The 25,857-nt window shown below is 47.8% G+C and overlaps 1 protein-coding gene across 1 annotated transcript in view; it reads left to right on the forward strand.

Moving 5' to 3' along the window:
- The window catches only part of KREMEN2 (kringle containing transmembrane protein 2), a 96,532-nt gene that overhangs the window by 64,956 nt on the left and 5,719 nt on the right, over positions 1-25,857 (forward strand). The window contains exons 5-8 of the mRNA XM_069244351.1: positions 1,672-1,825; positions 6,467-6,799; positions 8,406-8,546; positions 16,658-16,730. Coding sequence (XP_069100452.1) covers positions 1,672-1,825; positions 6,467-6,799; positions 8,406-8,546; positions 16,658-16,730 — 701 coding nt within the window. The remainder of the gene's footprint in view (positions 1-1,671; positions 1,826-6,466; positions 6,800-8,405; positions 8,547-16,657; positions 16,731-25,857) is intronic.

Here is a 25,857-nt window from a genome sequence, read left to right on the forward strand (position 1 = left end):
CGGTCTGCAGAGGGAGAGGGGGCTGTGGATAGATGCCGTGCCCCTGGAGCTACTCGGTCTGCAGAGGGAGAGGGGGCTGTGGATATACGCCGTGCCCCTGGAGCTACTCGGTCTGCTGAGGGAGAGGGGGCTGTGGATAGATGCTAGACCTGGGAATATACGCTTAGCCTGTGGATAAAGGCTGGGTCCATGGTACTGTGTCTGTGGATGGATGCTATACCCGTAGATAGATACTTCTCCTGTAAGTAGGTGGTGTCTGCCTGTGAATAGCTCCTGGGCCTTAGGAGAGATGATGGACATGCGCTTAGATGTTACATCCATGGATAGATAGCAGCTAGGTGTTTGTACAAAATATTGAGTCCAAAATATTGTGTGGACAAAATATTGTGTCTAGAATAAGAATATTGTGAAGGTAAGTTATATTGGAAAGCAAACTTTTACAATACTTAACTCTACATATATGTACTGTGACGCTATAGGTATCTTCAAGATACGTAGATGTGGAGTTAAAAATAGTAAATCTATACTTACCTCTTTGCACTTACCTTCTCAGTATTTTGATCCCCAATATTTTTTACACAATATTCTGTCCACACAATATTTTTGACCTCAACGTTCTGTTAGTGATCCTGCTACTACACAAGGATAGATATTGTTGCTGTGGATAGATTCTGGACCTGTCAATAGGCACTGTACCTGTCGATAGATGCTACTTATGTGGATAGATTCTATTCCCGTGTTTCACTGCTAATCCTCTGGATAGATGCTACGCCTGGGTAAAGCTGCTGATCATGTGTGTAGAGGCTGGGTCTGTGGATAACTGACAGTCCTGTGGGTAGAGGCTGGGCCTGTGGATAGACGCTGGACCCGTGGGTAGAGGCTGGGCCTATGGATAGATGATGGGCATGTGTGTAGATGTTGGGCATTAGATAGACGCTGTACCTGTGAATTGAGACAGTGCCTGGGGGTAGATGTGGGCTCTGTGGGTAGGTGCTGGGCTTGTGGGCAGACCCTGGGCCTTGGATAGATATGGCGCCTGTGAATAGAGTTGGGGCCTGTGTATAGACGCTGGCCCTGTGTGTAGATGTGGGGTCTGTGGGTTGACACTGGTCCTCTGGATAGATGCAGAGTCTGTAGGTAGCTGCAGTGCCATCTGATAGATGCTGGAGCTTGGGTAGATGGTGGGTATGTGGACAGATGTTTGGCTTGAGACTCTGAATGGATACTGAATCTGTATCTCGATACTGGGTAGATGTTTGATTTCACAGATGTTTAGCCTGTGCTTATGGACTTTGGATTGAATATAGAATAGAAGATAGGCCTGTGGATAGATCCTGAGGCAGTGGATAAATGCCAACGTTTGAGTAGATGCTCAGGTCTTGGTAGGGTAACTAGGACTGTGGATCCATGATGAGCACTTTGTTCAGTGACGGACCTGTGGACAGGTTCAAGGCCTATGGGGAGATGACAGTCTCATACCGAAAGGCTATGCCTGTGAATATTAGAGGCCTGTTCATGGATGCTGGAACTCTCCTCAAATATTGTACCTTGGATTATATACTAGGTCTGTGATTGGAAGTTGGATGTTTGATAAGATGCTAGGTGAGTGCATTGATGCTGGGTATGGAATGTTGATGCCCTTTATCCAGGATATTGACTCTCTCATTGCAGTATGCCGGGGTCGAGGCAGGCTACGCTTGCTTCTGTGGGAATGATGTGGACATGGAGCGACATCAACCAGTTAGCGCTGTGGAGTGTGACCAGGTCTGCTTTGGCAAGTCAAGTCAGCTGTGCGGCGGTGATGGCAGGATCGGCATCTACAATGGTAAGAAACAGCTTTAGGGTCTTGGGAGTGCCCCACTGGTGCATTTTTATTTATTATTTATATATATATTATGCAGGCTGCTGTCACATGAAGTAAGCTGTCACCAGTAATTAATAAAAAATAAGTGCCAGGGCCCAAGCTATTTCACAGAAGGCTGCTGCACGTTGCCCCACCCACAGCCACAGACAGCACTGACAAATGCCAGCAGCATTGATACCCACTAACAATCATACTCCAACAATTTAGGGAAATGTTGTTGATTCTGTCTCTTTCAATGAAAGAAGTGTGCCGCCCAGGCTGTGACAATGGCCTTGCTGACTTGTTATTTTTATATTTTAAAGTATATTCAATTGTTACAAACTGTTGCTGATGCATCCTACTAAAACAGATTAGACAGACAACACCACATTGCGGTGGACTGACAAACACCGGCACATGTTAAACATTGGCTGTGACATGGCAACTCTGCCTCTATGCCCAGATAGGGGTGCATAAAACACTTTGTTATCCTTTCCAGGACACAGAGACAGTGCTTTCAGTTCCACATACTAGCTTTCCCCATATTCTGTCTAGAAAAGCATGCTGTGGTCTGAAGCCTGCAGGGAGCACAATCAGTGTGTAAAACAGTGCATTTTTAGGAAATGCAATGAAAATAAAAAAAGATGGACCTCACAAGGGAGGAGGAAAGAGAAGCAGCCAAAAAATGTGTGGGAGCCTAAAGCTCCATAGGTGCAAGAAGAAAAACAAGCATTTGCAAAGTCAACTCGACTAACATGCATTGCTAGTAATACACCTAGTGGCACAGGGTGGTGCTATTGTTCAATGCCTGTAAAATTGTTGAGTAGAAAATGATTAATTCACTTTACAAAATGAAGTATTTGAATATGCCACAACTGTGTATTGAGCTCATTACACTTGTAACATACAGCCAAAGTAGTCAAGACAGTGCGAGCCGCAGATAGCTACGCCCTAAAGAAGGTAAGTTACAAAAAGAAGAGGAAAGAATAGGGTGACCAGACGTTGAAAACCAAAATCAGGACTTTATACAAACATAAATGTAAGAGTACAACTCTGCATCACACGAGAGGCACAGAATGACTCAATTAATAGCTCTCAGCAGCATAGCAAACACCCAGACAATTAGATTTTTACTCAAAATATCAACTATGCTAATTAATTGAGTAACAGTATACTTGTAAACTAAGGTATGTGGAAATTGCAAAAGTGCAGTGTGAAGAACCATACAAAAGTACTTACTATTGTGAAATAGAACATAAGGGTCATTTTAGGGTGAAATGCCCACATTTTATAATCAATAAAATATCCCTTAATTTCACATTAGTATTGCAAATCACCTTAGAATTCTGTGACTTAATAATGTCTTGTGCCTCCATGTAATGATGGAACTTCTCGGTGGCTTGCAATATCTTTATAATGTACAATAGGATATATAGTTATACTTTACAATTGCACTTACAAAAATTACACATAGAAAAGATTAATAAAATGCATAGCTTTTTTATTTTCAATTTTGTAAATTTCAACAACTGTCATACACTTTGAGTACTTATTCCAGGTACAGTTTACCTTAGCACTGTGCTATTTTGTTAACAGATTCAGCTCTTCTTGTGCACAATAATAATATCTTCAATTTGCATGGTGGCCTCTAGGATATAATTGTAATTACAGTGCAAATGTATAATTAGGGTGCTAACAGCAATATCCTGCTCGGAGTAATACACTCTTGAAAGGGTGCCATTCCTTTGCTGGAATAGGACATAAAACATGGAGCAGACGTTTAGATACTTCTGTGGGCAGATCTTTTCCTCAGTGGCAGTGTACACCACCCTCAGTGGTGTGTACAGTTGTCTCTGCATGACAAAGTCCTGCATTATATCCCACCGCACCCAAAGGAAATAGATTGCGTGAGTACGCAATGTCACCTTTCACCCGTAACAGGGCAAGACATATGATTTAGTCTGTAACACTTTACAGATTCCTTTGTGCTAAGTTCATGGACTGAAAACGCAAAAATACCTATGTACTTCTCAATATCTATTGACACTAGGGTCCAAAAAATACACAATCTCATCCACACAAAAGATTGTGTAGCACCTGTGACTCATTGTCGATGGATCCTCTAACTCGGACAAGCATGCCACTGGCCTAAAATTTGAAACAGCATGCTAACGTCCTGAAAATAGAGGAAAAAAACTTCGGGACCCTATAATTCCGGGGTGGAAGGAGGTGGTCGAAGAAAGGGGATGGAGTCATGAGGGGAAGATTCATAAATGGCAGAATCAGGACCCATAGAATACATGACAGACAATCCATTATTTCAGAAAAGCTACTCCAAAGAAATTGACAACAAGAAAGGAATGTATGGCAAAGTTATCTTGGCTTACTTACAGTTTCACAAATAGTAGGTTAAGGTATATGCTGCTGGTGATCTATATCTGTCCTTCATGTTCTGGGAATGATTCTGGTAGGATAATTCTGATGGTTAAAGCACTTACTGCAGAGATCTGTGTGCACACCCTGGTTCGCAGGTTTGAATCATCGTTATATAGTTGAGAGGTTTATTGTTCCTTCTCTAGAGCAAAATATCACTTTGCATTGTGTGCTACACAAAAGATTATCATTACCGTACTTTCACACATAAACATACATACCTATCACACATACATTTTATCATCTCTGCGGAGCATATAGTGAAAGACATATCTTCCATATACTTTTCAAAAGCCAATCGTGGGGTGGTGAGGAGGAAGAGAGGTTTCGATTAGTGATCTCAAATACTATGGGCCTGATGAACGAAGACATTTGTGACCGTAAAAATGCTTTTTGCCATATACTAAAGGCAAAATTTGACTCGGTAACTTGTTACCGAATCGTATTTTGTTTTTGCGATTTGGTATTAAGAAGCAACGTGTTTAGAGCATCCCTAGTTAATACCGAAGAGCACTGGTATGTATGAATGTTTTGCGACTGGAATGCGGTCACAAAACATTCATATTTTACCAACTCCTTAGGGGAGGAGGTAACGCATTCGCAAAACGGAATGAGTCCCTAAGGGACCCCTTCCCCTTTGTGAATGTGTGCGCCAACATTTTTTCAGAGCAGGCGGTGGTTCCACGGTCCACTGCCTACCCTTAAAAAATGAAACAGAAAGGTTTCATTTTTATTTTTGAAATACATCCTGTTTTCCTTTAAGGAAAACGGGCAGCATATAAAAAAAACTGTTTTATTTAAGAAGCAGTCACAAACCTGGTGGTCTGCTGTCCCCACCATGTCTCCATCCCTGTGAGTGCCAACCATTCCCACTGGGTCACACCTGTCTCATGAATATTAATGAGGCAGGCCCCTTGTGACCCATTTAGGAATCTCAAACAGTGTGTGAGACACTGGTGTATATCACCTTTTGCGACTCGCAAATTGCAAGCCGTTAAAAATCACAATTTCGATTTGCAAAAGCTGACAGTCGTATATCTGGCCCCATCTCCCTTAATACATGGAAGGCACAACAAGTATCCTACCCCCCAAAAGGAATTCAACTATTGGGAAAATGGAACCCACACAAGGACTAGTCTTCTTGTTTTTTAAGACCCTCACCCCCTCTATTAGTGGCATGCTTCATCATTGGGTCTCCTCCTGGCCTCTATAAACCAGGATGGACTCAACATTGTAGGAGGTAGCACTTTCGATATTATCCTAAAGGGGTTTTCTAAAAATAAAACTACCTAAGTGTCACCCCAGTTTCTCTTTATTGCGAGTGCTTCTGAATGGTTAAAATAGTGATCTGGATGTTTATGGATATTATTGCCCATGTATATCCCCTTAATAGTTGACCAGATTCAGCCTGTTCATTGGCCACTACGGGTCCTAGCCTTTCGCCAGAACTGATATTCATGCATATACTCTGAAATAGCAAACATATCATTCATAACGGATGTAAATACTGCAACATTTGCTTGAGTATGATGTCATTAAGTATGAAGGGGTAGGGATCCCAAGTGCCACCTCGAAAAAAGGTAAGTGTGACATGAACAATGAAGGACATGCAATGTTCAATGAATAAACATCCACAAAGTAGTAGATTCCGGGACATTCACAAAAGTTTTGAAATGCACATGCAACCGTTTTTTTTTTAAATGAAGTACCACCTAAATGGATCTGTTGAAGCTGAGTGAACGGTGGTGTAAAGTGCATGACACACTTAAATATGTTGTGTAAAGTGAGTGTAGAAAGTTATGATAAGCATATTAATTTGTTTGCATTTTAGGGAATTAGAATGAAACCCGAAATAATTATGTACTTATTTTAATTTCTAAACCCTATGCATGGGAAACATATTCACTGCATAAGCTACCCTTTTTTTAAGGACACAACATATTTCAGTGTGAATACCAAATATTTATGTGGCAATTTATGCAACAGGTAAGCTACATGTGCCAAGAATAGGCACTCTAATTACTTCCAAATATAGGTGAAACGTATACATTGAGTAAGTTAGAACTGTATGCCAGTAGTTTTGTAAGTTAGACTCATATTTCAAGCTTCCAGTACAGGTTCAGTAGTATTGTGCAGTGTATACGTGATCAGTGCTATTGATAGTGACACAGAACACTTGCCCCACTGCAGTGTCTGTTGGAGCCTGTGAAGGAAACGCAACAGAGTCTGCCGGCGTCATCTACTCACCTGACTTTCCCGACGACTACGGTGCCGACAGCAACTGCACGTGGGAGGTGCGGGCCTCAGACTCGGCTGCACTAGAGGTCACCTTCAAGCTGTTTGAGGTGCGCGACCGCAACGACCGGCTGGAGTTAAGAGATGGGCACAGCCGCCTGCTGCTAGGCCGCTTTGATGGCGGCCACCGCCCAGAAGCTGTCATGCTGCTGCACACCAACTACCTCATCGTCACCTTTCGCTCTGACCAGATCTTCCACGCCCAGGGCTTCGCCATGGCCTACCGTGGTGAGTGCACAGGGGACCCAAGGATAGCAGAAGGGGAAGCAACTAGGGCTATTTACCCCAGGCCTTGCTCTTTTCAGGGCAACACACTGACTCAGCGAAGTCTTTATTTGTCAAATACAGTCTGAGCCCACTTTTTAGGTTTTCGTGGACCAGACTACAAGCTGTATGGTTCTGAAAGACCTTTTGTGAACTTACTGTGGGCTTACAGCATGCACACGCTCACCACTGCTTGGCTTTATTGTTACTTTCATTGGTTTATTTTTCATGGGTTTGTCCCTTTCCTTGAGCATAGTCACTCTATGACATTTGTGATTGGCTGACTTGTATTCTTCCACTTACACATTTAGGGAACTACTGTTTTCTATTTCATTCAGCACTCTATGAGAGTGCATCAGTTTTCTCTCTCTCTCGTGTGCTGCTACTCCTTTTCACCCCCCCCCCCCTGCACTGTGTTGCCCCCAGCCCTCCCAGCTTTTCGAATTCACAGCAGCAGGGCTATTTTTGCTGGGGTATGGCTGAAGAGCAGACTTTAAGGGCTGTTTTTGTTACCATTTGCATTTCACATATTGCATGAAAGCACAGACTTTGGCACAGAAAGAACTTTATGGGTCAGAAAGAAGAGCCACCAGCTGCACTGAATCAGCTGCAGTCTGAGGCAAAGGGTGTACTTAGCGTAACTTTTTTCCAAGAGGTCCTTAAATCTGCTCCTGGGATTCCATAGAAGACCAAATGGCTGAATGATGTGGAAATTAATTAGATCTTGGCAAGCTTTTCCCTTTACGTTCTGACACTTCCTTATTTTTTAACATTCTGTTGAGAGTTTATTTGAAAAATAAACTGTGACATTTAAATGAAGATTGAAAGCATTGAATTTAGTGTACAGTTTCGAGATACCATAATAGACATGTTCAAATTTCTTCAGGTACTTTGATTTTTTTTCTTTTACTTTAAAAAAAAATACTTTTCAGTCAGACATTGGCAATACCAACAGCTCAGCACTCACATTATGAGGGCGAGATCTTTTAGCTTTGCCAAAGCTTGTTTCATATCTGTTTTTAAAGGGCCGGTAACTTTAGCTGCCATTAGATGTCGCCATTAAACCAGAGAAGGTTTATGCATACGGTTTGTAACCTGAATCCCACAAAAACTTCTGATTACCCTGAGGTGACCTGCCAAAGCTGTCAAAAGTATCCATACCTACTAAGTGGTCTTGTACAGTGATAAGCGTCATGTTCAGTCAGCCATGCATTTTCCGTAAACAGTACTTTCTTTGCATAGTGAAAATTGTAAGGCCACCTTAAAGTTGCTTGCGACAAAGTAACAACAGGTTGAATATGAGGCATGTAAGTTAGCAGTAATGAGTAATCAGTGAGTAATACCCTTAGTAAATCCTATTCTGTGATTGGTCAGTGGGAGTCAGTGCTGCACTAATTGGTTTCTGCTCCCCCACCTGGGTGCCAGCCAGTGCCATCCTCTGACCGACCACAAGGTGTCAGTTGAGCCCATTCAGTCTATGGCATTCGATGAGATCCTGAAAACGTAGACACCGCCCACTTTTGTAGGCGAAAGACCTCCCTGTGTTATTAACATATAGCTCTTTACCCAGGAGTGCAGAATGGATGGACACCAGAGCAGTGGGAAGCCCAGACGGACAGCAGTGGGGACTCCCTTCTGGCCCCAACCTCAACGCATAGACTGAACTCCAGCTGGACCCTTACCTCGCAGGACTCTGTCCGCAGCACTGGAGGTAAGTTTATGCCCAGAGAATGATGTACGAGGTAGGCCGAGACACAGAGGGAGGTAAGTTAGTGCCTGGGAAAGCGAACGATAGTGGATAAGTGCAGGCTTGGGGAAGTGAAGTAGTCGAGGCCAGTCTTGATCATAGAGAGAGACAGGGAGAATATTTTGAGACCATTGGTGAGGCAATGGAAGTAAGTCTAGGACCTAAAAACTCCAAATGGGTCTAAATCTGCATGATCTTATTACCTGGTACCTCCTTAGTGTCCCATTTTGGTGCTGAAATCCACATCACGTTATAGTAAGGCATGAGCGACAGTGGTACGGCCACTTCTGGGAGAACTTAAAACTGAATGTAAAGGCATGTGCAGCAAAACATATGTGGAAATATCTACTTTCAAATAGTGACGGGCCTGTCTTTTGTTTGACCTCTGATTCCGATCTTCTTATGAGCCCTAACCCAACTCTGATGCAAGTCTTTTGTTTTACCTTTGACCTTTATCTTTATGTGACCTTATTGACCATTTTTTTTATTTGATCCCTGACCATGCTCCATTTTTGACGCATGCCTCGTATATCTTAGATACCCAGACCACTGTGAGTTCTGAATTTTCTCAATTGTTTTAATCCTCACCCTTCTTATTTTTTGACCCCTCGTTCAGCTCCATTTTTAGCTTAATTTATAATGTACTCCCAACCAAGCTCTGTGTTTCACCTACTACAAAGATAACACTTAATAATTATAATTACCCTCATCATTTTACTCCATGTTCTATCCCTGATCCTACTGTTTGGCCTGTGACCCTAGTATATGCATGGACCCAAACCCTAATCTTTTTGGCCCCTAACTATGCTTGACCCTGAACAGAATTCTGTATTTGACCTCCCTTCCTGTTTTGTTTTTCACAGAGACCCCAGAGAACTGTAAATTGAAAATACAGACGAGTCCTTGTTCTGCGTTGTTTTTTTTTTGATAAAGAGATTTTATTAAATTTTGCATAGAACAAATATAAATACAGTACAACATGAAGCCAACGGGCCTCAAAACAATAATGGTCCAGTCCTCGGTCCCTGCCGCTTTCATTACTAATGTTACTCACCCTCCCCTCTTAAAGGCCCGCTACATCCTCCCATTTCCCCCATATCTTCTTGTGTTTGTGTAAGCAACCTCTGACCTCGTACACAAGTTTCTCTCGCTGCGCACACCAATCCACTCCCCGTCTCCACTTAGCCAGTGCCGGAGCCACCCTGGCCTTCCAGTCTGCCATTATGTCCCTTTTGGCCACCAGACATGCCACCCCTAAGAAGGACCGATCTGCTCTTCGTAGCTCTGTATCTCCCATCACCCCGAGAAGTAGGGGCAATGGCGACCTCTTTACCTCCTTCTGTAGGGCCTCAGATATCTCTTGCACCACCCTTTCCCAATAGGCCACTATAATCGGGCATGTCCATACCATGTGGTAGAAATCCGCTGTATGATACCTGCAGCGGGGGCATTCCGCTGTGGGGCGGAGGCCTGCCTTATGTAACATAGCGGTGTGAGGTATGCGGCGTGAAGGAAATAGGATTGTATTAAACGGAAGCGTGTGGCCATTGTCAGGGAGCGTGGGGCCATTAGTGCTTCTGTCCAGTCCGCTTCCTCCATGGGTCCCACCCAACTCTCCCACCTTTGGCGAAGCTCTCTCAGGGGTCCCCCAGTGGCGGTGATTAAGGTGCGGTAAATCTGAGAAACCCCTCCCATTCCCAGAACTTCCATCAGTACCTTGGCTTCCATGGGGCTGTGCTCGGGTATGCTGTCTCCTGTCTGTAGGTGGACTAGTAGGGCATGACGTAGTTGGAGATATCAGTGGAATTGTGTTTTATTTAAGGAATATTGTTTCTGGAGGTCTTGAAAAGATCGTATATGTGTCCCTCTCCAAATATCTCCCAGTGTGGAGATCCCTATGGTGTCCCATTTCTGGAAGCCCTCCAGACCTGCTACATGTATCAGCTGCTTCCCCTGCCATAGCGGGGTTTGTTGGGTTAGGCGTCCCCACCACACCGTCACTTTCTGGGCTGTACGCCATCCCAGAAGTACCATTTTGGTCACATCTGGAGTATCCCGGGGTATCGGGCTCCCGTAGAGCATGTCAAGGATCTGTGGGTAGCCCATCGTCTGCAATTCTAGTTGATATGCGGGGTCTGTCCATCCACCTCCCATCCAGTCATTAATTACAAGTATATGCATCGCTAGATAATAGTATTGAATATTCGACATACCCAGTCCACCCTCATAAACATCCCTCTGACAGGTTTTTAGCGACAGTCTTGTACGTGAGCCACTCCATATGAATTGGCGTGCTAAAGAGTCCATCTCCCTGAACCATCTCACGGGGAAGGGATGTGGAAAATTCTGCAGGAGGTATAAGATCCTGGGGAGAATCATCATCTTGTACAGCGCTATTCTACCAAGTAGATTCAGGGGGAGGGTCCTCCAGCGCAGAAGGTCAGTTTTGATTTTCTTTGAAAGCGGCGTGACATTGAGTTCCCACGCTAGCTCGGGGAGAAGTGAGATATGTATCCCGAGATATTTAAAGCTGTTTCTCCGTATCAGGATATTCCGTTGCCAATCTATACATTCGTGCGAGCGATGAAGGGGGATCAGTAAAGATTTGGCTGGGTTCAGGGTCAGCCCTGAGGCTTCCGCGAAAAGTCTAAGGATCTCTAGGACGCGTGGGCCGCTTTTGGATGGATTGGAGATATACAGGAGCACATCATCTGCGTACAAAGCTACTCTGTCTTCCGAGCCAGAGGGCCAGTGCCAGCCCTCGATCAGTGGGTCGCCTCTCATTAGTATCGCCAGTGGCTCTATCACTAGTGCGAAGAGCAGGGGAGATAACGGGCATCCCTGTCGAGTCCCACGACCAATGGGGATTGGGTCGGAGACTTCTCCGTTCACCCTGATTCGAGCCGTCGGATTAGAGTATAGGAGTTTCACCAGTCCCCGGAATTTAGGTCCGAGCCCGTTTTTATATAAGACTTGATTGAGGAAGGACCAGTCTACCGTATCAAAGGCTTTTTCGAAGTCGAGTAAAAGCAGTGCCAACTGCGTATGCGATAGCACTTTGCGGTGCGCCAAAGCAAGGTGTAATCGTCTGATGCAGTGCCTTGTGCTACGAGTGGGCATAAAACCACACTGGTCAGGGTGCACCAGCATGGGCATTACCTCCCTCAGTCTGGAAGCAAGGATCGAAGAGAGTACCTTGACTTCCACATTTAGGAGCGAGATAGGCCGGTACGCTGAACATTGTCGCGATGGGGGTTGAGTTTTGGGGATCACCACAATAGTGGCTTGATCAATCTCTGTTGGGAAGCGGCCTTGATTTTCCGCTTCTTCGTACATGCTGAGCAGGTGGGGACCCAGAATATCGCTACATTTACTATAAAATTCCGCTGGAAAGCCGTCGGGACCTGGTGTTTTGCCTGATGCCAGTCCCGATATTGCGCTGCAGACTTCCTCAAGACCGATGGCCTCGTCCAGTCTGTCTCTCGCCTCTGGAGTTACCCCGGGAAGGGTAATCTCATTTAGGAGGGGGGACTCTCTCTCAACAGCAGGGCGTGGATGCCTGGCGTATAGACGGGTGTAGTAAGAGGCGAAGCTATGTGCGATTTCCACTGCTGTTTTGACAAGGGTACCTGAGTCATCTAAGATCTCCGGTATAATACTGTTAGCCATGGGACGGGTGGCCAGCCAATGCAGTAGTTTCCCGTTTTTATCCCCCCATCCATAAATTCGGCTTGCTGAGGCTCTCCACATGTGCTTGGCCGAATCTAGCATTATATGTTTAATATCTTCTCTTACCCTGTTCAGTTTCCTCATGTTCGTGGCCGATGCCAAGTTTATATGTTGGCATTCGAGTCTCCGGGCCTTGTTCTCTAGCTCGGTGATTTGGGAATTATGATCTCGTTCACGGGACCGGAGAATGCTTCTGGCATGTCCTCTAATAGTGGCCTTGCAAGCAGCCTATAGCATTCCTGGGGATCGAACCGAGCCTTCATTTAATTCGAAATATTGGTCGAGGTGCAACCTGATCTCTTGGGTGTATTCTGTATCTTGTAAGTGCCACGCGTTCAAGCGCCACATAGGCCGTCTGGTAGGGTCTGCTCTACCCAGCCGGATCCGTATTGGCGCATGATCGGAGACCCCCCGTGGAAGAATCTCAGCCCCTGCTACTTTTAAGAAATCTAGGGCGGGCATAAACACCAGGTCTATTCTGGATTGCGTCTGGTGGGCTGCCGAGGTATGTGTGTACTTGCGCTCCCTGGGATGCCAGGTGCGCCACACCTCACACAAGCCCAGGCTTTCCGCCCAACTACTTAGGGCTGAGGCCCGCTTGGATCTATGTATGGTAGCTTCCCCAGAAATGTCCAGCCTTGGGTCAAGGACCGCGTTAAAGTCGCCTCCCAGCAGGGTAGTTCCCTGGGGTAATCCTGAGGTTACTCGGTGGAGCGAAAGTAAGAAGGAGTCGTGATTTGCTGGGGGCGCATAAGCGCACACCAAGTTTAGCGGTTGTCCGTGAAGAGTCCCCGTGACCACCATGAATCTACCTTGTGAGTCAGATTGCGTGGAAGAGATTACCATGGGCAGAGATCGGTGGAGCAGAATGGCCACTCCTCTAGAGCCTCTGGAAAACCCTGCGTGATATACCCTATCGTATCCTCCTCTCGCAAGCATAGGGCATCTGGACCCAAGAAGATGGGTCTCTTGTAGTAAAACTACTGCGGGGGAATACCTGCGGAGGGTGTTAAATACTGCCGATCTTTTGATCTTGTCTAACAGGCCGTTTACATTCCAGGAGAGGACCTGGGTTACTGAGGGCCAAGCGTGAGGTATGACACTGTTGGGCATGTTTGGATGTGCTGGAGCAAGCCCAGGGATGACCGTTTCGGACATGACCGTAAAATTTTTAAATCTACAAAGCAGGCTAACCAACTTGTCGCCTCCTAAACCTAATTTAAACTTCCCCTCCCCCCTAAACTCCCCCCCTCCCCATACTCCCCCCCCGGAAGCATCTGTCGCCCATGTACCCAACCAAAACCAGACAGCCAGTAAAACTGTCATTGGGGTGGAGTGGTGGACCCCTCCTTTCTTTCGGATCAGTTGCAATTAGTAGTCACAAAACAAGCGTTCAACACCATACTCTAGGAAGCCTCCGGAGACATCAATGTTAATCTCGCTAGGGGTCGCCTGAGAGGGTCAGGCGAAGCCCGAATCCCCTTACGTCTCACGCAGGGGTCCCACATCTCCTGTCAGCCGAGTACCGGAGACTGACTCAATCGCCCATCCTCGGCGGGTTGGGACGGTGTTTGGGACACCGGAAGAGTCTCAGTGTTAGATTTAGTATGAGGACCAGAGTCCCGGGCTGCTTCGTCCTCTGCAGGAGCGATCGTGTCTTTCTGTCTGCCTCTCCGGGATCTGGTGCGCCGCCTGCTCCTCCGGGGCCCCTCTGATGGTGAGGGCCCGACATATGGGGTTCTTCCAGTGGTCCCGGGGGGACCCTTTCGGGCTCCAATGCCCTCCTCCGTCAGCCAGTCCCAAGCTTCCTCCGGGGAATCAAAAAAGTAAGCTTTCCCAGCCATGAGGACTTTGAGGCGAGCGGGGAAAAGGAGCATGTACGAGAGCTGCATTGCCCTTAGTTTTTGCTTAACCTGTTCGTACGACCTACGGCGGGTCTGGACTTCTCTGGTGTAGTCCGGGAAAATTAGGATTTTGTGGTTTTCCCACTGCGTACCATCTTGCCGCCTCGCTTCCCTGAGGATATTGTCTCTGTCCTTAAAGTTAAGGAATCGCGCGATCATCGGGCGCTTCGGACCGCCCGGAGGTGGGCGAGGCGCGAGCGCCCTGTGGGCTCTTTCAATTGCAAACAAGGGCGAGAGGGATTGGTCAGGCATCTAAGATTTGATCCACGTCTCCAGGAATTCGGCGGCCTTATCCTCCTCTATGCCCTCCGGGAAACCTATGAAGCGTAGGTTGTTGCGCCTGGCCCGGTTTTCCGCATCTTCTGCACGACGGTGAAGCTCGCCGGTTCGGGACTGCAGCTGGGCTACTTTGGCTTTGAGGTCGGACAAATCGGTTTCGGTTTGGGAGACTCGGGTTTCCACTTCCGTAATTTGGGTTACAGCATTTCTAAGGTCCTGTCTGATGAGGCCCACGTCCACTCGCACCTCACCGATTTTCGTTTCCACGGCTATCTGCGATGATTGAATAGCTTGGAGAATGGCACTCACCCCATCAGGGGTTGAACCCCCACCAGCCACTTCTCCCCCTCCTCGTTGGCCCGTCGCAGTCGTGAACTGGTCGATTTTTTGTTGGGAGGGCGGAGGTTGTTTGTTCGTTTTATCCTTCCCCATCGTGGCACTTGAGGCGGGCGTCAGGTGGGCCACCCCTTTCTTAACGCGGTTTCAAGCCTGAGAATTTAGTGCGTTGTTAAGTACCATGGACTGTGGGGGGGTTCGCTGTGTCTGATCACGTAAGGACGGCCGGCGATGACACCGTTGGCCCCTTCTTTTCAGCTCCCTTCCTCGCTCTCTCCACCAGTTGGGGGGGACCCGTCCGAGACCCAGACCCAGGTCCCTCCACCTTAAGGGCTCTGCGCCTCCATTGTAGGCCTCGCGCCGTCGCGATCTCGCTCACGATCTCTCGGGTCGTTCCGACCAGGGTCTAAAGTCAACCAAGCACGACCCGGAACCCAGGATATCCACTTGCCTCAAGGTGTTGCCTTCCACCGCTCAACTCGCAGTCCAGATGTTGCCGCAGTCCAGCTCGCTCGATTCACTTCCCTGCCCCCCCGGGGCACCACTCTGCTTTTCAGCCGGGTCCTGGTCCTCAGCACGCCATCAAATTTAAATTCTCCCCAGCAGGGGGATCTCGGGGGCCAGGGCCTCCGCCACGGCCCCAGCCCGGCACCGCAAGCCGCCCAGGCGGTCAGGGAGGGCTCCCGGTCCTCCGGGTCACACTTGGGCCTCTCGCGCCGGCGCGGCGCCGCTCACCCCGCGTCCTCCTCTACGACAGGAGGGGGGGTGGCCGCCGGCACCCCCGCGGCAGGGATCCATCCCCGGGGCGCGCCCCAGCCCTCACCGGGCCTCTCGCCTCCAAATTTAAATTCCCCCCAGCAGGAGGATCCCGGGGGCCAGGGCCTCCGCCACGGCCCCAGCCCGGCACCGCAAGCCGCCCAGGCGGTCAGGGAGGGCTCCCGGTCCTCCGGGTCACACTCGCGCTTCGCGCGCCGGTGCGGCGCCGCTCACCCCGCGCCCTCCTCCATGACAGGATCCACCCGCGGGGCACGCCCCAGCTCTCACCAGGCCTCTCGCCGCCCCTCGACCCGCGGCAGACGACTTCGTCGGGGCCCCAAAGCCCACCTCAGATCCGCCGGGCACAACTCGCAGCAGCCGCCATCTTGAGCTCCTCTTCACGGGAGCAGCCGGGTCATCGTATGAGGGTGAGCCGCCAGCTTTTCATCAATTCGTCCCGCCAGACTTCTCTACAGGTCCCCGGGACACCGGGGCGCCATGTATAGCGCTTTCCGCTCCCTTGGACCACGGTAATTAAGGGCGGATGACGGAGGGGTCCAGAGCACTCTCAAAGTGCGACCGCCATCTTGACGCCCGAAGCCACGCCCCTGCTCTGCGTTTTACTGCCTACTTTGCCATCTCTCTCTCACGCCAGACCCAGCTCTGCTTTTGATATATAACTTTGTTGCGTCTCCAATAACCTACTTCATATTTTATTCATGACTCAGCTGACAATCTTATTTTATTTTATATTCTTCTCTGTACCTAATCCGACCTTCCTCTGCTGTTAATCCCTATTTTAATGTTAGAGCTCACAGCCGACTATGGGTTTCACCCTGGTCCTTCTCTGTGTCTCTTCCTTGATGTGTCACTTGTTCGTTCTTTCAGCCTGAATTCTCTTCGACCACTGTCTAAGGCATGTATTCAAACCATGAACAGGCTCCATATTTGATTCATGCTTCTCCTTCATATGTAACCCCTGCCACATTATTGATCCTTATCCTGGGCCATGCTTGATCCCAGAGTTTAGAGCGTTTTTCACCACTAACACCTCTGTTTGTCTCTCCCTAGCCTGGGCCATGTACACAGGGACTGCAGCCTTCTTGGTGATCCTGGTCGTTGCCTCCTTCCGTCTCAGGAAGCGGTAAGTCACTGAGTAGGGAAGGGCTCTCCCCGCTGGCGCTTTCCCACCACCTCGATCATTACATGTCCTAGACAAAGCAGCAAGAGCATGTTGGTCCCCATTGTATAGCTTGTCCCCTAGTTTAGGCAGGTATAAGAAACATAAAAGTGCAGGAATGGAATTTCCCCCAAAAATATGGGCAGAGATGATCTCGAACTATGTAGCTGAGAGTGCAGACCAGCAAATATTTTCACTTTGGAAGAATATGTGTGTTTTGAAATGCTAAGGGATCTATATTCAAAATGCTGGTTCCCTTTGTGAAGATTTGACACATTTCTAAGATTTTTTTCAAACTTCTAAAGCTTATTTTTTGAAGTTGTAGAAATGCACCATGCACCAGAGAGTTTATAAATATATGAAGAATATTAACGAATAGTACAGAAATTGCTGACTTGCACTCTGGAATTTGCAACTATATGCACACAAAAGTCAGAAATGCACTAGAAATTGTGCAATTTAGGTCCTGAAATTCAGAAATTTCAAAAATACCATAGTAAACAATATTTAACCGTAACATTAAGAAATGTGCTACGATTTTTAGAATTAAAACCGAAGTTGATGAATTTTGCTTCACACTTTGGATAGGCATAGCAACATTTGAGAATTCTGCACAAACATTTTTTATACTACGCCCAGCAGTAACCACCTGTACCAGCAATCGTCTTCACTTCATTCCACAATGTTAGTTGAACAGTCCCACAGCATTTGAACTAGTATCCGATAGCATGAACTGCATGTTTATTATTTTTCCCAGTCAGCACTGGGTTCACGAACAAACCTTTGCAACTCCACTGTTTATGAGCTTGCAGGACAGTTTTGCCACTTAAATTCTGTTACAAAGTTTATAAAGTTCTGACACATCAGAAGCATGTACTGAATGCTGGGTAAGGTACACTTTTTATTCCATTCACACTAGAGTGTCAAAGGCTTTCACCGTTTAACGGACCCCACTGCCTGCCTCTGTTAGGGCTGATAGTCTGATGTCTCTTTTTTTCTGTCCATCACAACCAGGTTTTCCTAAACATAAAAATAATAACCCCACACCCTGGGAAAAACTCTTTGGGTGCAGGGGGCCATTATTTGTTTGTTTTTAAAAACGTCTGCTTTGCAAGTTTGTTTCAGAAAAACAAAAAGTTTGATGGACAGCCGTCAAAACTGAAGGCAGAAATTCACCAAACGTGTAGTATCTTCGAAGGAAGGCGTCTCCTCTGAAGGTACAGAAATCACCTCTCAGCCAAGAGTGACATCTACAAATGGGGGTCCTCTGGCTGTCAGAGTGGCAGCTGTATTGTCTTCTTCCTCCATGACAGACAGATTAAATACCACTAAAGTATAAATCAGGAAAATGGGGAGAAGAAATCCTGCACTCTTGTCAAGAAAGGTGACAAAAATCTTTCATGAAATTAAATCATTCAAAAAGCTGCTCTAAACCTCGTTCATTAAATGATTGGTCTGTCACTTTCGCAGCTCCTCAAGGATAATTGCAGCAGACACACAGGGCTTGAAGGCGGGGAGAAGAGAGGAAGGGAGAGAAAGAGATAAAAGAGGAGAGTAGAGTGGAAAGAGGGAAGGGATGCATGAAAAGAGACAGCGCAAGGGGAGGAAAAGAGCAGGGCTAGTTGGAGCATTTTTGCAAGGGCTGCTTTTGGTTCTTAGTCCGGCGCTGGATCAGACTACGATAGGACTATGGCGGTCATTCTGACCCTGGTGGTAAAAACCGCCAGGGCCGTGGTCCGCGGGAGCACCGCCAACAGGCTGGCGGTGCTCCTTTGGGCATTCTGACCGCGGCGGTACAGCCGCGGCCAGAAACGTAAAGTCGGCGGTGTACCGCTGGCTTTCCGCTGCCCAGGGGAATCCTCAGCTGCGCCGCCATGGGGACTCCGACCCCCATACCGCCATCCTGTTCCTGGCCGTTTCGGCCGCCAGGAACAGGATGGCGGTATGGGGTGTCGTGGGGCCCCTGGGGGCCCCTGCAGTGCCCATGCCAATGGCATGGACACTGCAGGGGCCCCCGTAAGAGGGCCCCACTTAGAATTTCAGTGTCTGCTTAGCAGACACTGAAATTCGCGACGGGTGCTACTGCACCCGTCGCACCCCTTCCACTCCGCCGGCTCCATTCGGAGCCGGCTTCCTCGTGGAAGGGTGTTTCCCACTGGGCTGGCGGGCGGCCTTCTGGCGGTCGCCCGCCAGCCCAGTGGGAAACCCAGAATGACCGCCGCGGTCTTTTGACCGCGGTACGGTCTTCTGGCGGTTCCCACTTGGCGGGCGGCGGGCTTGGAATCACCCCCTATATGTCTGAGCCCGCAGATCAAACCAAGAAGAAACAATTGAGGCACTAGAAGCTGAGCATTTGGCAATGACACACCTACAGTGTATGAAGTAATGTCTCAAGGGCGCAAAGTCATGACACATACTGTGTAGCGTGTCTTACCTTCAATTCAATGATTAGGGTAAAATAAATAAAGCAACTTCTGGTGTCCTGATTACTGCCTATCACCTATTACCCAAGAAAAAGGAAGGATAAATTGCTTACCTGTAATTCTAGTTCAATCGGGATTTGGAAATACGCATCTAAGAGGTGCTGGAACAAACCAAGTCCCCCTGATGGAGTTGAAGATATATCTGGTGAAGGGCCAACATTACGAATTTTTCTTTGTGTATAAACTTGTTTATAAGTTGTAAGTCCGAAATGGGTCTAAGTTGTTTGTTTGGACCTTTTTTCCTTTCTAGGAAATAGCATGAGTATACTCCTAGCCCCCTGTGGGAGCTAGGAACCTCTTCTATGGCCTCCTTTCTAAGCAGACTGGTGACTTCATCCTGCAAGAGGTCTTGCTGGGAACCTGATGTTTTTGCAGGTGGTACTCCGGGGGGAGGAGACTTGAATTGTGTATAACAATTTTGTACAATGTTCAAGACCCAATTGTCGTTTGTGATTAAGCCCCACTTCTCCAGATGTTTGGTGGTACTTCCCCCCACCAGAGTGGATAACAGAGAAGGGGGAAGTGAGGACTCATTGCTTGGCTGGTGACTTGAAGGAAGCTGGTTGCTGGCGGTTGACTACTCTTTCTCTAGCCTGTACATGAGTCCGGCATTGTTGGTGTTGTTGTGGAGGCCAATGAGGGGTTTGAACCCTTTGTTGAAAAGGTCATCAATTGTGTGGTCTGTATCTTCAACTGAAGTATTTTTACTTTTTCAGGCCAACTGCTTGCAGTGTACCAAATTCCGCTTTCATTTTGGCCATTTTGTTATCTGCATGCATTCCGATAAGTGAGTTCCCTGTGAACGGCATGTTTAAAATGCGTTGTTGTGCCTCTGGTTAGAGGCCTGTGAGGCAAAGCCAGGAGGACCTTTTGGTGCATATTCCATGTGAGTATCCATGCACAGACAGATCATAAGCATCTGCCACCTCACTGATAATCTGATTGCATACCAGACCCCCTTCCTGCAGTATCTTTTGGGAGTCTTGCCTGTCTTCCTTTGGTAGTCGTTCTGTGAAGCAGGAAAGGGAGTCCCAGAGAAATCTGTTGTATCTCCCCAACAAGGCAGATGCACGAGATACCTTCATGAAGGAAGCTGAAGTACCACACATTTTCTTACCCAAAGCATTCATGTTATTGCTGTCTTTATCTGGAGGCATAGAAGATGAAGCAGCTACAGCATGTGTCTTTTTTGCCGCAGCTATAATCACAGCGTCAGGTGGTGGATCAGACCTAAAAAATAACGGTTCCTGATCAGGCGCTTTGTACTTTTTGAGGATTCACAATGGAGCTGCTCGCAGAGATGCTGGTGTGAGAGAAAGGTCCATAGCCGGTTGGAGAAGGCCTGGAACCAGAGGAAGCAGTGGTCTTGACCCTCATCGATGGTACAAGGTCTCAAAGATAACCGATGTTGATGTTGGGGGAGCAGGAATGTCTATGTTTAACTTGGCTGCACCTTGAACCAACACTTCATTGAACGTTGATAGATCATCTATTGGAGATATTCTTCCCGGTGGAGTGTCTGCCAGCGTGGGCGAATAGTCTCTTACTGACGACCTACAGGATGTAGACCGGGTGGGAGACCTATGTCGCTGATATCACGACCTAGATCAGCGAGATAGCCAGGACCTAGAAGTGGATCTGATCCTTGTTGTTCTGGACTTTGACCTATGCCTTAGAGGTGTTCTGGATCTCCTTGGTGATCTAGCTACAGGAGCATTCCTCTCCTGAGGTGAAGTGGAAGCCTGTGGACAGGCCCTGCGACCGACCCCTATAACAACCGACCACTGTGCATAGCCAAAGGCGGGGGTTGGACGCAGGGGCTGGCCTGCAGCCAGTCCTTTAACAAGCAGATCCTGCACGGCCCTCTCTCCCCAGGGTGATCTCGACCTTGGTGTCTCCATCCCCGGGTTCCAGCCTAAATATTTATTTTTTGGTGGGGAGGGGGCTGCGCGCCCCTCCCGCAGGCTGATCTCGGCCCCGGGGATCCCATCCCCCGGGGCCTGGCTTAAAAATTTAATATATTTTTGGGGGATGGCAGATCTCGGCCTCCGGGACCCTGCCTCTGAAGCCTAGCCTAGTTTTTATTATTTAGGGAGGGGGCCACGCACCCACCCTACCCAGGACAATCTCGGCCTTGGGTATACTCCAGTCCCTGGGGCACGCCCGAATTATTGTTTTTTTGGGGGGCGAGGGGGCTGTGCTGCCTCACTCCCCAAGCCAATATCAGCCCGGGGACCCCATTGCCCAAGATGCAACCTAATTATAATTTTTTTGTGGGGGAGCAGGTGGCGTGGCCCCTCTACCCAGGGCGAAATCTTCCCTGGGGACCTAACCCCCCGGGGCCCGGCCATGTGACCTGGTTGCCCTCCAGGCCACCCAATCACAATGCTGGAGACTGTGGTTGGAGCCTGAAGGCTCCATAGTTCCTGCTGGCTCCCCACCTCTTGGGGGAGCCAGCATTGCTGTCACAGAGAGGGAGTTGCTAAAGCAGATACCTCTCTGTGAGAGCAGTTTCCTCTGTCACTCTGCCTCTATTTGCAGTGATGGAGAGCTGTTTGACAGCTCTCCCTCGCTGCAAGCAGATTGTTGAAAAGAGCCCCAGAGGGGTGGTAGACCCCAGGGCTGCAGGGGTCTAAAACGGGCCAACTTTCAATTTTTTTATATTTGCCCTAGGAAGGTGGAGGTCTCTGGGGCTGGTGGGGTTGGTTGCCGCCCACCACATAGAATTACATAGAACCCCCTGGGTGGTGGTGGTTCCCGGGGCTGCAGGGGCCCGGGCAGCCACTCTGCATTAGATTTGTTTTTAGCCCCAGGGAGGTGGAGGTCCGTGGGGCTGCGGGTGGGCCGCATGCCCCTCCCTTGCTTATAATTACATTAAAGCCCTGGGAAGGTGGTGGTCCCCTGGGCTGCGAGAGTAGGGGAGTGCTCCCCCGCATAAAATTACATTGAAGCCCCAGGAGGTGGTAGTTCCCAGGGCTGCGTGGAGCCGGCTGGCCACCCGCACACATAATGTTTTTATCCTCGGGGAGGTGGTTGTCCCCGGGGCTGCGGGTGGACCAGGCACCCCCACATTACAAATATCAATGTCCCAGGACTCGGCCCACCTAGAGGCTTAGGTATTAGGAAGTGCGGGAGGCCCGCTTCAGGTTTATAAAATGTTTGCAGCGGATTCGCAACCTTGTCACAAAATCACTGCAAACATTTTTTTTTAAAGTGCTTTTTTAGCCATGGGAGGGTCCCTCTAGGACCCCACCACCAGAGGTAAGGGGTGATGGTGTCTGTACCCTGGCCTATTTTCTTTTTTTTAAACCTTTTTTCTGGGACTCAGCTGAAGCCAAGTTCCAACATGGCTGCCAACACTTCCTTGTTGAAGTGTTGGCAGCCAGTCAGATCTCAGCACAATATCGGAAGTGGTCGCGAATCCTTTGCGTCCTTATATATAATCATTTGGATATTCTTTCATTTCTCTAAAACTACTGAACGTATTTGCACCAAATCATACAAATGTTGCTTTCTGGACCAGGCCCTAGCTTTCTGCCAAATTTGGTGTCATTCCGTCCAGTGGTTTCTGCGCTATCGCTGTTCAGAATCCCTATGGAAAAATTATTGGGGAAAAAGTGTCTTTGGACCCCTCCTTTTTCTCGGTCCCCGCTGGACAGATCACCCCAAAACTTTCCAAACAGATGTTGAAGTGAGCATCATATTTTCTTGGAAAATGTTGTGAAGATTTATCAAATGGTGCCCGAAGTTATTAGCAAAACAAAAAAACACCTTTTCCTTAGAAACTTGGTCCTAACTATACCTACCTAGTGGTGACTGCCACTATATATATATATATATATATATTTTTTTTTTCTTTTTTTTTCAAAGTGTGCTCCGGGGTCCACGCACATAGGCGTGAATATTCAGTGCTTATGACTCTTGACGAGGGTCCCCTAGAAGAGAATTGACTTACCCCATTTGTTGTCATAAGAAAAGAGAGGAGCTCCTGGAGTGATATTAATCTGCCCAGACAGGTGCAGTGGCACCTTATCGAGACTGGTGTCTTATCTGTACCCACAAACAGGGACTAGCAGCACCCTCTGAAGTAAATGCCATTCACCATCTCAGAATTCCCTGAGAGAGGTCCTGGGACTAAGAGTCATCAGTGGAAACATAAGGTGTACTAAAAGGAATTCAACCACAACTAATTGAACATCTCAGAAGACTACTTCTTCCCACAACAAATCATCATGACTCAACACAGTACTAAGAAGACATGTAAACATCATGCTGTACACTGCAGACTATAGTATAATAGGCTGCAGATCACTGGGCCTAAAGCTGACATTCTAATACATGAAACACCTTGACACAGGAGACCTCATGTTTTCTTAACTTTTCATATATATTGGTGACATACAGGAGACACATTACTTCTTTGTCCCCTTCCTTGTTCTTCTTATTACTTTTGAGGCATTTATGCCTCACCCAAATGTTTACAAGCTCAACTCTCTGTAAACAATTAAGGCAAACATGATGTCACGTTTAATCAGGTGAATACAATCACTTTTTGTATGACAGGAGATAGAGGTTATTTAGTGCCACCATACATCCTCCAAACTCATACCTAGTCCACAGAGAAGGTGCAGCAGTTTCACTTGCCCTCATCCTCACTGGAATAAGTGTTCCTTTCCTATGGGAACAAATGACCAATATTTTGGATGGAAAAGGCTTATCCACATTATCATGATAGGCATCATCATCGGATAGCCCATCCCACTCTTGTAGGATAATATCACCAAGGGAGAATAAGGGCAAGTGAGACTACAATACCTTTGTGTGGAATGGATATCACTTTTCACTCACTTGAAGTCCCTATTCGAGAAGGAGCGAGGCAGGTACTGGAATACATTAGAAGTCATTTGGGGTTTAAAGAAGGTGTTCCTTTGGATGAAACAGAAGGACTGTTTTAGCAATGTGCTAGGCACTCTAGTATGTCCATGCCTTTCATGAGAAAATCATAGGCCCTCATTCCGACTTCGGCGGGCGCCGCCCGCCGGTCGGAAACCGCCGAAAGACCCCACCGCGATCATAAGACCGCGGGGGTCATTTTGACTTTCCCGCTGGGCCGGCGGGCGATCGCCAGAAGATCGCCCGCCGGCCCAGCGGGAAAGCTCCTGCAACGAGGAAGCCGGCTCCGAATGGAATGGAGTTGCAGGGGTGCGACGGGTGCAGTGGCACCCGTCGCGATTTTCACTGTCTGCAAAGCAGACAGTGAAAATCTGTATGTGGCCCTGTTAGGGGGCCCCTGCACTGCCCATGCCAGTGGCATGGGCAGTGCAGGGGCCCCCAGGGGCCCCACGACACCCGTTCCCGCCATCCTGGTTCTGGCGGTGAAAACCGCCAGAAACAGGCTGGCGGGAAGGGGGTCGGAATCCCCATGGAGGATTCTCTGGACCAGGGGAAAACCGGCGGGAAACCGCCGGTTCCCCTTTTCTGACCGCGGCTTTACCGCCGCAGTCAGAATAGCCCTGGAAGCACCGCCAGCCTGTTGGCGGTGCTTCCGCTGCCCTCCGCCCTGGCGGTCAGAGACCGCCAGGGTTGGAATGAGGGCCATAGTCCTGATATTAAGATAATGGAAGGATGTGGAACATGTGAGCACATTATTTAACAGAGAACATGTTGTAGAGGAGGCAGAAAACAATCTCAATTGTCCCATACACATTGATGCCATGTTAGCAATGGATCACACTTAACCCTGAAGACTCTACTCCTAAGGTTCTAGTGGATACAAAAATTGAAACGGCTGTGAGGAAGTCATTGTAGGGATACAACTTGGCTCTTAAAGCATAGACTTGTGTAGTCTGTATAGCTCAATCATTAGAGAAAGATTTTGAACATTTGGCAGCTGCCATACAAGAAGGAGAGGACTGCTCAGAATTATTGGTCAATATGGAGCACAAGGCCAGAATTCTATAAGACATTTCATATGATACAATCAGGGCATCAGCATTGGTTCCAGAAGTATCTGTTGTGGCCAAGCACCATATGTGGCCCAGAGACCGGAAAGATGATACTTCAGAGAAAACTGCCTTGGTAAAGAGTACCTTTGAAGGTTTTTACAGTGGCTTTTACAGGCTGACAGCATGGTGCCCCATATAAAGGAAAGTAATCTTCTTGGTGTTATGAGGATGTTAACAAATATTCCAATGACAGATCTTATTGCAGAGGGCACCAACCAAACAACGAGGACAGGAATCAGATCCATCTGTTAATCAACTAGGTCAAATAAGCCAGAGGTCCTGAATATCACAAAAACGTATAAGGACTCCACGACATTTGTAAGAGGTGTGAAAGAAGAATGTGAAGGATCAGTGCTGTTGAATATAACTTAGAGAGGATATGTCATCAAGTTCGAGTCCATGAGTTCAGACTCATTAAACATTCTTACTCCCATGCCAAAGAAGGGGAAAAACAGAGGTTTTAAAAATAGGAATTTCATCATTGGTAGAGAAACAAGCTATTGTACTGGTTCCCTGGGACGAAAGTCGAAAGGATTTCTATTAGATTTCTACAGGTAAGAGGGTCGGGAGGGTTCAGACCAGTGAGATATGAAAACAGTCAGT

Source organism: Pleurodeles waltl, chromosome 7, assembly GCF_031143425.1.
Source record: "Pleurodeles waltl isolate 20211129_DDA chromosome 7, aPleWal1.hap1.20221129, whole genome shotgun sequence".
Classification (NCBI taxonomy): domain Eukaryota; kingdom Metazoa; phylum Chordata; class Amphibia; order Caudata; family Salamandridae; genus Pleurodeles; species Pleurodeles waltl.